At 36.7% G+C, this 12597-nt stretch overlaps 3 protein-coding genes across 7 annotated transcripts; 1 reads left to right on the top strand and 2 right to left on the bottom strand.

The window, feature by feature from the left end:
• Positions 1-3123: 3123 nt before the first annotated feature.
• Positions 3124-5556, bottom strand: LOC108966300 (delta-1-pyrroline-5-carboxylate dehydrogenase, mitochondrial-like). Its single transcript, XM_018929124.1, has 2 exons — positions 4532-5556; positions 3124-4430 (listed from the first exon to the last, which is right to left on the bottom strand). Exons 1-2 carry the CDS (start codon positions 5409-5411, stop codon positions 3523-3525), a joined length of 1788 nt encoding a protein of 595 aa, XP_018784669.1. The 5' UTR covers positions 5412-5556; the 3' UTR covers positions 3124-3522.
• A 125-nt stretch (positions 5557-5681) lies between these two features.
• Positions 5682-6739, top strand: LOC108966301 (uncharacterized protein C15orf61 homolog). Of its 4 annotated transcripts, XM_018929126.1 has the most exons (4): positions 5682-6240; positions 6300-6327; positions 6388-6486; positions 6555-6739. In XM_018929126.1, the coding sequence occupies exons 1-4, from the start codon at positions 6139-6141 to the stop codon at positions 6683-6685; spliced, it is 360 nt and encodes a 119-aa protein (XP_018784671.1). In that variant the 5' UTR covers positions 5682-6138; the 3' UTR covers positions 6686-6739. The 4 variants fall into 4 exon arrangements, with proteins under 4 accessions (XP_018784671.1, XP_018784672.1, XP_018784670.1 ...); XM_018929127.1 differs by having other exon boundaries at positions 5682-6070; positions 6300-6486; XM_018929125.1 differs by having other exon boundaries at positions 6300-6486.
• Positions 6740-7521: 782 nt separating this feature from the next.
• On the bottom strand, positions 7522-12076 carry LOC108966298 (acyl-CoA Delta(11) desaturase-like). Of its 2 annotated transcripts, none has more exons than XM_018929112.1 (5): positions 11976-12076; positions 9018-9322; positions 8554-8890; positions 8292-8477; positions 7522-8204 (listed from the first exon to the last, which is right to left on the bottom strand). In XM_018929112.1, the coding sequence occupies exons 2-5, from the start codon at positions 9313-9315 to the stop codon at positions 7886-7888; spliced, it is 1140 nt and encodes a 379-aa protein (XP_018784657.1). In that variant the 5' UTR covers positions 9316-9322; positions 11976-12076; the 3' UTR covers positions 7522-7885. The 2 variants fall into 2 exon arrangements, with proteins under 2 accessions (XP_018784657.1, XP_018784654.1); XM_018929109.1 differs by lacking the exon at positions 11976-12076 and adding an exon at positions 11480-11777.
• Between the last annotated feature and the right edge of the window lie 521 nt (positions 12077-12597).

The raw sequence follows: 12597 nt of genomic DNA, 5'->3' as shown, positions 1-12597 counted from the left end.
GGGTAGATCTAAGTATAGCTTTATATATGAATAGGTTGTTCTTCAAACTGAGACTGTATTGTACTCAAACCTATGTACCTTACTTTCGTAAAGCACGTAAAATATACATTTCACAGCTTTAAAATGATCCAAAAAAGAATGGAAAGGGTTATTCGGGACGGGACTCACAAAGTATGGTATTTTGTTAGTTGTTGACCAAATAGCAAAGGCGGTGACTGTCCCAGACATGGTGCACGCCTGTTGCAGAGCAGATCTGTAAAATTTACTTTCTAGCATAGTGTAGTTCAGACCGTACAAAGAGTACTGCGTTAGCTTTGAACGGACTCAATTTCCTGCAGGGTATGCATGCAACAACCTACATATTAGACATTTCCTAAGTAGGTACGATTGCATATACGTATGCATGTACATATGTACATATCGTCACYTGAAATGCAAAATAACGTAACAACATTTTTTTGCAATATTGCCGAGAAATCCTAGTGTGAATTGATGTATTTCGTGTGCTAACAAATATATCATGCCTGGGATATAAGCACGGTATAACTTCGTCTTCATCTCCTTGCAAAGARATCTYTAGRCCATCTGCCCATAATTATCTCGATCGCGCAACCTGAGGATTTCGTTTCTGTGGACACCGTACYTTCGTTAACTTTAACAAATCCAACTGGGTCGGCTTCACAGAATTTACTGAGAGCACCTTCAACGCTCTACCCATTCCTACGGACGAATGCGTTGGCGAACGTCAATTCCGCAAGGTGATCGCAGCAGCTACCGCTCGCTTCATCCCAGCTGGACGAATAGCGGAAATCCGCCCCAACTTCCCAGCCGAAGCAGCCGTTTTAGCTAATGAGCGCGACACCTTACGCCATGCCGATCCCGRGGATTCCCGAATAARGGATYTCAATTTGGAGATTCGGCGTATGATAARCCACTATGTATAAGCGGCCAAAATGGATAGAGCACCTGAAGTGCTCCAACCTCTCCACCGGTGTGAGTAAGCTTTGGGCTACTGTCAAAGSTTTGTCTAATCCGAAGAGACATGACGACCGAGTTGAAGTTCAATTCAATGATCATGCCTCTTCGGACCMGAAGAAGTGCGCGAGCTATTTTAGCCGTCAGTTTACACTGCACCCTTCGGTAGACATAGCCAAACGATGTGTTAACCGACTGCTGCGCAAAATTCCAAACGACGGCGCGCCACTTACTTTCACCGATGAGAAGGTTCAGGGTGTCATCAACAAAGCCAAATTCTTATAAATCCATTGGCCCTGATGGAATCAACATGCTAATGCTAAAGCATCTAGGCTCGACGGGAGTAAGATATCTCACCAAGGTCCTCAACCTGTCGCTGACCACTCTTCAAATACCCGATGTGTGGAAAGTCGGAAGAGTGGTCCCACTACTGAAACCTGGGAAACCCGCCAACAAAGGAGACTCTTATCGACCGATAACTCTCCTCTCCCCAGTAGTGAAGATACTTGAGGGCTTGTTATTCCCACCCTTCACTCACCACCTGAGCCTAGCCAGCCACCAGCATGGATTCCGAAAAGTGCACAGTACCACCACAGCACTTAGCGTCATAAACGCTCAGATAGTTCGTGGCCTCAATCAGAAACCACCCTGTGAGAGAACGATCCTCGTAGCGTTGGACCTGTCAAAAGCTCTTGACACGGTCAACCACACAACGCTACTGCAGGACATCGAGAAAACCACGCTTCCTCCAGGGCTCAAGAGGTGGACCATGAACTATCTGAACGGTCGTCAGTCATCCGGACTATTTCGAGGTGCAACATCTAAACTGAGAAGAATTAAACAGGGGGTTCCGCAGGGTGGTGTTCTCTCCCCGCTACTGTTTAACTTCTACATCTCGAAACTCCCGCAACCACCAGAGGGGGTTTCCATAACCTCGTACGCAGATGACTGTACGATATTGATGTGGGGSWAWGGAATCGATGGCATGTGTTCGAAGGTAAACAACTACCTCACCTATCTTTCTCGTTTCCTCACTGCMCGGAACCTCCAACTTTCCCCCACCAAATCCACAGCGACCATATTCACGAAYTGGACGAAGGAGTATCGACTGGAACTTAATATTGCAGTCGACGGCGTCAAAATTCCGACTGTCAATAACCCTAAGATTTTAGGTGTCACCTTCCRCGATTATCGCCAAAGTACAGAGCCGCAACAAAATCGTCAAGTCGCTAGCCGGCAGCACATGGAGAAAAGACAAAGAAACTTTGTTGGTAACTTACAAAACCTATACGAAAACCGACCCCGTCGAAACAACATAGGGCCTGCCGTAAGATGATGTCGACGGCGAAGCTTTATTTAACTTTAAATCGGACCTAGGCAATCTCTGTACAATTTATATCCTTATATAAATTTCTATATACATATATAATATATCTTTATATAGATTTCTATGTACATATATAATATATCTTTATATAGATATGATATTTATTACAACAAAACTGTCAAATGTTTGCGAGATTATGTTTTATTGTTATTAATCAATACCAAATAATTGCTTCGTTATCTTACACAATTGGAATAAACGTTCTAATCCGGTTTTCACACCTCCTTCTATACGTATACACACACACGCACTACCTAAGTGGCAATCAGACAAGAAAATTCAATGTTAAATTGTCCAAGGTTTTTCATATTATTAAATGAAGCCCATATTAATGAACATACATCCATACATATGTATGATTTTTAATCTTCAAAAAACTGAGATTGCATACATATTGTATAATTTTTCGTAGCAAGAACGCCGATAAATTGCCACATTGGTTCTTAAAAACTTTCCATTGATAACACATGAGGGAAATTTAAAGGTATATTTTTTTATTAAAAATATTTCAATATTGTCCAATTAGAAGTTCGCTATATATAGAAACATGTCAAAATAATATATTTATCAGCATTTGCATTTTTTTATTAAAAATATTTCAATATTGTCCAATTAGAAGTTCGCTATATATAGAAACATGTCAAAATAATATATTTATCAGCATTTGCATTCTGCGGCTCCACTCCTTAGTGGCGCTTATGACTAGTATTGACCCCTAAAAATTTAATACAAATAGAAATATAAATAAAACCACAAGCAAATGATTATCGCAGGTCTGTGTTGTTTTTATTGTACACAAGTATGGGTATGTAATAAAGTCCCACAAACGCACCAGAATATAAAAATTATTGATAACAAATAGGGGGCTTGGCTACTGGTGAACGTGACCCATGTTCGATGGCATTCTACATTCAACTCGCTGAATAATTAGCTAAGCTTATATGTATATATGTACGTTAATTGTTCGTTAAAGAGATTCTAATACACATTGAGTAAATTGTAATTTATAATTGCTTAATACATTCAATATATTCGTAATATTCCAGTATTCATGGAATAAAATAAATGATTTATAACCACAAAATATTTATATATTTTTAGTTTTTAACTGCCATTCGAGATTCGCTTAGTTTCATTTAAAGAGAAATATCATGAGTTATTTAATTAGTCGTTTTGTTCATATAAGGATAGTATATATCTGGTATTGGTACGAAGGTCTCTTTTACAGCTTGCAATGAAGCGAAACGCATCAGATAAAATGGACAACCTGCTTTATCGTTAGTGCCGGACTGTCGCGCCCCACCGAAAGGCTGCTGCCCAACGACAGCTCCTGTGGACTTATCATTAATGTAAAAATTGCCAGCAGCATCTTTTAACTCATTTAAAGCTTGTTTTAARAATGGTTCATCTGTAGCAAAAACGCTGCCAGTTAACGCATATTGAGTTGTATTTCTAACCAAATCTAACGCTTTATCTAAATCGCTGTCTTTATAAACATACACTGATAATACTGGTCCAAATATTTCATCTGTTATTACACGCTTATTAGGATTTTTCACCTGTACAATAGTTGGTTCCACGAAGAAGCCTTTCAAATTGGATAAATTTCCACCTGTCAAAATAGTGCAATCGGGATCCTCTTTGGCTTCATTAATAAACCCAAGAATACGTTGAAATGAGTTTTCATCAATAACCGCCGAATAGAAACTGTCTACTTCACGAACATCGCCTACTTTCAAATTCTTAGTCTTCTTAATGAGTGGTCCTTTAAATTGGGACTCCCAAAGCGATTCTGGTACATATAATCGAGAACATGCGGAGCACTTCTGTCCGCCATACTCGAAAGCAGAGCGAATAGTTTGCGCAACTGCAGTCTCCACATTCGCTGATGGATGAATGAAGTGGAAATTCTTACCTCCGCATTCACCTATTAAACGTGGATAGTTCTTGTACTGATCAATTTTATTACCCACCAGTTTCCAAAGGGTTTTGAAGGTCGCTGTGGAACCAGTAAAATTGATACCAGCCAAATCGGGGGAATTAGTAATCGCATCACCGAAATTTTTGCCTATGGAATATAATATAAATATTATATACACATAAACTTACAAGTATGCGYACACATATGCAGCTAAGTTAATATATATTAGTTTTAAAATTGTTAATTACCAATAGCAGGAACAAAGTTTACTACTCCATCCGGTACACCGGCTTCCCTCATTATTTTGAATACCGTCCAGTTGGAGAGCATTGCCGTGTCTGAAGGCTTCCATAASACACTACAGCCCATCAAAGCAGGTGTAAACGCTAAATTACCACCGATTGCGGTGAAATTAAATGGTGTAATTGCTGCAACAAATCCCTCCAAGCCTCGAATACGTAAATGRTTTTTGGTTATGCCTGGCTGAGGACTTAGAGGTTGTTCCATGGCCAAATTTTTYAAGTAACCGGCATTCATCCTGGTAAAATCTATCAATTCAGCACCAGAATCAATTTCAGCCTGTATTACTGTTTTTGATTGCCCCAACATTGTAGTGGCTAACAATTCAGCACGATACTTTTTGGCCATAAGATCAGCAGCACGTTCCCAAATTTCAATGCGTTTTTTAAGAGGGGTTTTATCCCAMTCCTTTTGTTTCTGCACTGAGACACGTATAGCTTCTTCAATAGTAGCATTGTCAGCATAGTAATATTTTGCAAGCTTGTGATTCTTGTTATGTGGCATAACTTGGAACGTCTCTTGTCCCTCTCTTATCTCTTTTCCGTTTATAACAATCGGTATATCTTCACAGTTATTTTCATAATGTTTAAGCGCTTTCTGCAAATCTTTGATTTCATTAGACCCGGGCAGATATTGCGGAATTGGTTCATTATATATACGAATATCTTGAAATTTCTCTGTTTGTAAAACCGAATTGGTTAATTTGGCATCGGAAATTTCCGCCTGCTTGGCCTGGCTAGATGAGGCACGCAAAGAGACTTTTAATGCATTTTCAACATTTAATTGAACAGCAGAACGCCTGGCTGAAATCCACAATCGGGGCCACATTTTTAAAATGCTGCCTGTAATATTATAATACCAAAAAATAAGTTTTACTGGAAATTATTCGTCTTGATTATTATCACGTAATCTGTGGAGCAATCACTACACCATATAGAATATATGACTAGCCAATTAAGAATGATATGTATCTACTATTCGCACTATTCTCTTAATCATCCCCAGAAAATTCCTACTATGAAAATACGAACAAAAAGTATTAGACGTTGGCAACACTACGCTAAACAGCTGTCTTGATACTCAGTGCTGTGTAATTATATTTCTAAAATGCGAAATCTACATTTCTTTTGATACATTTGTTATGATTTGCTAGAGGACAGGAGACAGTTGATAAAGGAAAAGATATTTGTGGTGCTAAAATCAATGAAACAATAATATAAATAGTGTATGATTGAATAGAGACGATCAAAGTGTTGATAAYATTCATCAACGGGTTTCTGTGGCATCTTTTATATACATTCATCATCACTGTCATCAGCTGTTCCAAGGTCACATAGTTTTATATTCTATAAAGCTTGGGAAAAATCAATCATACGTTGAGAGATAAAAACAAACCTACGATATACATACATATATATGATTAAAGTTTTTTGCCAAGGCGGKTTATCTAGTTTGGGATGTCACGTGGCATCTAAAGCCGGTCTTTGGTAAATAAAAYATATCGTTAACCAAATAGATGTGACTAAAAGTGACGTACCCGAAAAGCTTTTCCAATATGCGTCTTTCTGCTAATTTGATGAAACCAAAAGCTTCAGAAATCTTAACCGCTTATCTTAAACAATGTAACGAACCACCGTGGACGTCATATTTTGTGAAGGCAAATGGCGCATAAAATAAAAAGTAATTTAACTTACGCACCTATTTGTATGAATTTAGTTCAGGGATGTCGAGAACGATCAGCGTGGTATGTCACACTTTAATTGGACTCTTTATTCTGGAGCAAATTATCATATACTCCGTACAGGATGTTACCCTTATATGAAATATCACTGCAGTAAACGGGCAATTCAAGATCTTTCCATGGAAGATAAGTTTTTCCGATTTTTGAAAGTAATAAATTTGGGTAAATACAATTATTTCAAATTTATTTTATTTMTAGGTATTCTTTTATAAGTATTTATATGACTGCAGGACTGCCAATGTTATTTTATGGGCTTGCTGCGATCCATCTTATATCTCATACGGAACTTGTTCATTTACCAAATGGTGATCGAGTCCCTATATACTTTCTTTACGCAGAAGATAAGGGTTCCATGCACTAATTATGTTACTATATTGAAACAATGTTTTACATAATAAAATGAGTTGAAACTCCATATTTAATGTTCATTTAATTTATTTGTTAAGACTAGTCCTTTTAAATGTAARGGGTATAGAGGTCACTTTCACTTTTTTAAGATGGTTTCCACTACATTTATATAAGAAATTTTAAACTCGTTTTTCTAAATTTTTTTTATTTCCAATTTGCGAAACAAATAAAATTTGCGTAGGAGTACTTAGGAAAATTGGACTCTTCAAATCTTTTTATGACCAGTTTATTAYGAATTTATTGACTAATTTTTCTATTCAAATGATCCGGCAGGCACGATTTTTTAAATAGTCTACAAAATTAACCGACATTTCTCTGTATATAAATGATTATAGCACAAAAACAAAGAAAAAAAAAAAATAATAATAATAACGGACCTGCACATGATTTTATACACTGCTCCTGATTTGTTTTTAGTCATAAGTTTCCTGAAAGGCCTATGAATCCTGTAGAGTAAATTAGGCTAATGTTTGGGTTATTTATTTATAGTCCACCGACCAGTGTGTGAGAAGTACGGACTAAGTTTACATAAATTCTTGAATCCTTCTTGGTGATAACGGTCACCGATGATGTTAGTTGACAAAACTTCAAACCTTTATCCCTTCATAAAATATTTCTCAATTTAGACTTTTACCACGTTTTCTGTTTTCTAGCGTTATGTTGTATGTAAGTATACATATTTTACAAGGTCTCCCACGCTTCTTTCTTATAAACATCGTGGCAAACTTAATATAACCTGTTCAGGGTATAAAAATATATAATATTTTTCTCTATTTAAGAGTCAACAAGATTGTAATAAGTAGTATTTTATTCAAGGTTTAATACATTTAATCCTATTGCATAAATATGTATATGTGGAGTATTAATCAATGAATGCAAGCATGTACAAAATGACTGATTTCAATTAATAATTACAGGAGCGATGAATGGTCAACCGCATCATATTCGTATGTATCTACATACATTTCACAATACAGCTATATACATTATATCATATATTTATGTGTTTTTTAAATTATCTTAATTTATCCATTTAGCTAATTTGCTTCTTTTATATTCGCTTTGCACAAATTGTAAATTTAGTGTAAATGATAAGACACATTTGTGAAAATCAGACAAGTTGAGTTCAATATGTATTAAAATTACGGCTTCATTACTCCTGCTTCTTATTAATTGTAATGATGCCTTGTTGSTCCTCTTTGGTAATATCACTGTCGCCATAGCCCCAAAGTTCGTGTGAACCATCACCAGTACGTTTYACCCGTTTCTCAATGATGTCGGCGGATACCGTCTTCAAATCATAAGCCCAGCCAATTTTAGCGAAGAAATCGATGAAAGCAGTGGTTAAATTCAGAGAATAGTTGCCCCATTCCGCTGTTTTGTAGTCCCATGGGAAGACATGGTGATAGTTGTGCCAACCTTCACCAAATGCAAATGCTGAAACAGATGGGCATTGCGAAGGATTGATGTTTCTATATAGGCAACAATAAAAGTAGAAAACGTAAAGCCCAAGTTAAGTGAGGCCGTAATGCATGGGAATTATATGTAATTGTACACACTTATCATATGGACGACCTCCAAATTTGTGCGCAGCGCTATTCACACACCAAGTGACGTTCAACAAGAAACACCAACGAAACATGGTTGCAACAAACCAGGAATTGATGAATGTCTCATTCCAGAAGTACATGGGTATAACGGTCGGGAGTATAAAGCACGCCAAAGGCATCAGTATATTGTAGTGTCTGATGATATAATATAAAATCAATTGTGTTAAAAATTCTATATATAGTTAATGTTAAGAAATACCGTTAGACTTACTTCAACTGCCACATAAGAATACGATCAGCGTGCAAATCGGTCAAGTCTAAGCTTTTGCCTTTTGCAATAACGTCAGGATGTTTCTTGCATAACAACCAACCGATGTGGGAGAAAAAGAAGCCTCGTGTAGCATTATGGGGATCTGCATCGGTTTCGGAAAACTTGTGATGAACACGGTGGTCACGTGCCCAGTGGAAGGCGGCATCTTGGAAAGCACACGTATTGAAAGCAATCAATATAGCTCTTAAAGGCCATTTAGCCTTGTAAGAGCGGTGAGCCCAAAGGCGATGAGCTCCTGCTGTGATACCCAATACACCAATGGAATAGAGATAGATGGCTGAAAAGTGATATATGATAATAATAATTATAAAAGCAGCAAAAATACAAACATATTTGAATATACGTTTTTAAACGAATAATATGATAGTATTTCCGATTTGTAGAAGCTAATTAGAAATACTTACAGAAAAACACAGTCGGCCACTTCGCCGAAGTAAAGAATAGCCAAGCACCGTAAAGTGCAGCAATGTGCAAATATCCAAAGATTATTATATTTCGCCAAACCAGTTTAAGCTTGCGTTTTTCTGCACGTTTTCGTTGAAGCACATCAATGTTCAAGGCTCCATCAGCCGTGTCAGCATCGTATTCAAACAGAACTCCGGTTTCTTTGGACGCTCCTAAATTGTTTTTGGTTCCATCATTATTTTGTCCCGTTAGGGCATCCAGAGAATTGTGATTTATTGCTGCTGAATTTGGAGGCATGATGAATCTAGAAATATAAATACAAATTTACAAAAGAAAATTTGGAATTAGCCCTAAGCATTCATAGAAAACTGCGGATTATAATGGAACCAGTGGTTTCGTAATCAATTTATTAATTTCATTATTTATTGGAATTCAATTACGGCAAATTATTTTATGTATTACTGTCTGAAATTCAATACAATTTGTTGACTTCCGTTTATGTACCGCTAAAAAAATTCTGTTTTTACATTTACATTTATTCTCATGTAACTAACTAAATGAAAATATTTAGTAACTAAAACTTGTCTAAAACTAAATCTTAACAAGTCCAAAGCACGACGACAAAAACAAATACGACGAACGTACTTTTTTTGTCATTGCTGCTTAAACAGTCATATAATCCACGCGCCGGTAATTATATTGCGCACCGTTTGATCCTCACAATTTTAATTAACCAGTAGAGGACTACATATGTATGTATGTATGTACATGCACTCGTCCATGAACGAACTCAGAGCCGCGCCATACATACTGCGCTTGTTTGCAGGTACATATGTACGTGCATATGTTTGTGTAAGAGTTTATCAACGCCYATCAGATTTGAGTGTAAAGTCTAGGCAACTGTGATCATCGTGTGGTCCAGTGACATTTATTTGACTTTTTATACCCGCGTCTGACAAAGCAAATAATTAAAACYAAAATCACTCCACTGAAATAGCAGTAAATCTGATTCAGATCAAAGGTTGTAATTAGCCGCTTGATTAAGTTCGCACCGATCATTAAGAGGAAGCGTGCTTGGAGTCACTAAACCTGTGAAATTGTGAATCATTCAACACAAAGCCGTGGTTGAAAAGTATTATTATTATAACTAATTAGTCTTCATTATAATTATTCATATAATTACAATAACGCAGCACGTATTTAAATCGTTTTATAGGCGATTTTCTTTAAAATACATACATACATACATATGTAAGAGATTATGTACCATATAAGAATTCGTAGGAATTAGTTTTATTGGAAATGCTCCTCAATTTAAACACAGAGGAATGGAATTTTCATCTCGATCTCATTAGTCAACTCTTATTGGAGAGCTGAACCCTGAGAGCTGAATATTTAGGAGTACTTTTCGCTTTATTCAGGGACTTAAACGAAGTAAACGTGTCTTCCAACTCAATATAACTTACAATTGCGAGTACTTTTACAGTAAATATAACTTCTGATGGACTGATTTGAATAAAATCGTCCGTTTATAAATATTTTCATACAGAAATAATTATTTCACGTATGATATCGTACATATCTCCAATGGAAAGATGTGTGATTGTCCCTAATGTGTACAATATGCACTTTTTGAACCACACTTTTCGGTGAATTTTTACATATGTACATATTTATATTTACATATGCTTGAGTGKGTGCAAATGTGCTCTCATATTTCGCATCAAGTTGGACGGTACATTCTCAGAGCAACTGTCCGATTAGTTAACCCATGCACTGAACTTGGTATTGATGGCACATTGACAGTATCTACATGTAACTGTCATTCACGTGTGCTCTCGCTCCAACTGCTTTGAAACGTGTACCGACTTCGGGACATTACTGGCATGTGCACAAGTACGTCCAAATTATTACGTGGTATATGATTCGCATTATGCCTTGAAATTAGTTAGTCAGTTTTTAAGACCTACATACATACACCGATTCTTTTCTAATCTTCCTTCAGGCGCTTGTGATGTCAGACGGCTTCGTTGTCTTTTACAACGAACAAAGTTGGGCCACGTAATATTATATAAAATATTCCATTATTTCGTACATACAAGGCACATGCATGTATCAGCTGCAAGCAAGTATGGAAAGTTGTGCTATCTCTCGGCGGTTATACATACATATGTATGTATGTATGTACATACATTTGTTCATTTGTACTTAGTGGACAGGAAGATGCGGCGTGTTATTCAATCGATATGTCCAATTGTTGGTGCAATTGGAAGGCAAATGGTCGCAGTAATAATTCGCACATGTGTGCATGTAGTATGGTACGTATGTGTGTGCCAAGTGTGCATGTATAATCTCCGTATGTACATAAGTATGAGACATTGTGTGACTTAATAAATAAAGCGCAATTTCTCTATTTAACACTGTATTAAAATTGGAAGTAGAAATTAATCAAGTCTCTTACCGTTTCTCGACTTTTCGCTATTTTACGAAAGTAAAAGAATATGAAATCGGATTTTACTTGGCACGTCGACCGCTTGGTGCTAACTTCTTCGAGTTGTGCCTCTACCAACAACTATGTAAATAACACAAACGTTTATAAAAATAAATAAAAACCGAATATCGCCAGTATCACACGTTCTACATGAATGTGAGTTAAACGAAATGTCTCACTTTCGCGACCGCTTTGCTTGATGGTTCCCGGCAAAGTGGGAATTGTGCTCACAACAAGTTAGCTACACACTTTTTAGATGCTCTTCGCTCGCATCACCTCGGCTAGCGATCGTGGAACCCGTTTGCGTCTAAAATTATTTTATTTTGCCAAAGTTTTATACTTCTGCACACTCTTATCTATCACCTGCACCTCTACGCCCGACTATACTTGTCTGCTCGCTTTACTTGCGAAAAGTTGTTCAAAGCCAATAATGTATATATGTAYGTATGTATGTATATTTCCTTACCTCTGCTCTCACTACTGTTGCCGATGTAGTACTGCTTTTGCTGTTCCTTGTATGTAGTTGACAGTGATAGTATTTGATGGCCACTCACTGGGTGTTGGAGATGTGTCCAGTGCATTTATAGTAAAAGTCAGTGCGAAAGCTTTTCCCCCTTATTATTATTTACTTTTTTTGCTTCAGTTGAACTTCGAGCTATGAGGCAGCGACATATTTGATTTGGAATAAAATAAATACGTGTCTGCTTCTAGGTATACGCATGTATATGCATGATTTAAAGTGTATTTCAAAATTATCTATGCACCAGCTGGATTTTCGGATGGATAGTTCTCAAAAATGTGCGTAAGTAGTTCTAAATTAATATTTAATTGTAATTCAGTTTAGCAATACAATATAGTGTCTTATTCCAAATATAACAGCTTTATAATGATAGTCGAAGCTTTTGAGCTTTTGCTGTGGGCAAAACTTCTATCTGAAGGCTCAGCATTTACTACCATTGGACTCTGACATCTGACCTTTTTCATAAATAAATTTGAAAATTGTGTAAGCACCAACAACACACTSTAAGATTTGATGGTAAAACACCTGAAATTTGTAAACCATTAACGAGATTATTATAATTATGGAA

The sequence above is a fragment of the Bactrocera latifrons genome, unplaced genomic scaffold (assembly GCF_001853355.1).
Source record: "Bactrocera latifrons isolate USDA-ARS-PBARC rearing strain unplaced genomic scaffold, ASM185335v1 scaffold_158, whole genome shotgun sequence".
In the NCBI taxonomy this organism is placed as follows: domain Eukaryota; kingdom Metazoa; phylum Arthropoda; class Insecta; order Diptera; family Tephritidae; genus Bactrocera; species Bactrocera latifrons.
This window is presented reverse-complemented; position numbering and strand designations above follow the sequence as displayed.

What these genes read in the sequence shown, in the direction of transcription:
- LOC108966301 (XM_018929125.1), top strand. Translation starts at nt 6,139, where the DNA reads ATGCGTCTTTCTGCTAATTTGATGAAACCAAAAGCTTCAGAAATCTTA. An exon ending in GGACGTCATATTTTGTGAAG is followed by an intron (nt 6,241 to 6,299) that starts GCAAATGGCGCA and finishes GTATGAATTTAG; the next exon opens with TTCAGGGATGTCGAGAACGA. An exon ending in TTTGAAAGTAATAAATTTGG is followed by an intron (nt 6,487 to 6,554) that starts GTAAATACAATT and finishes ATATGACTGCAG; the next exon opens with GACTGCCAATGTTATTTTAT.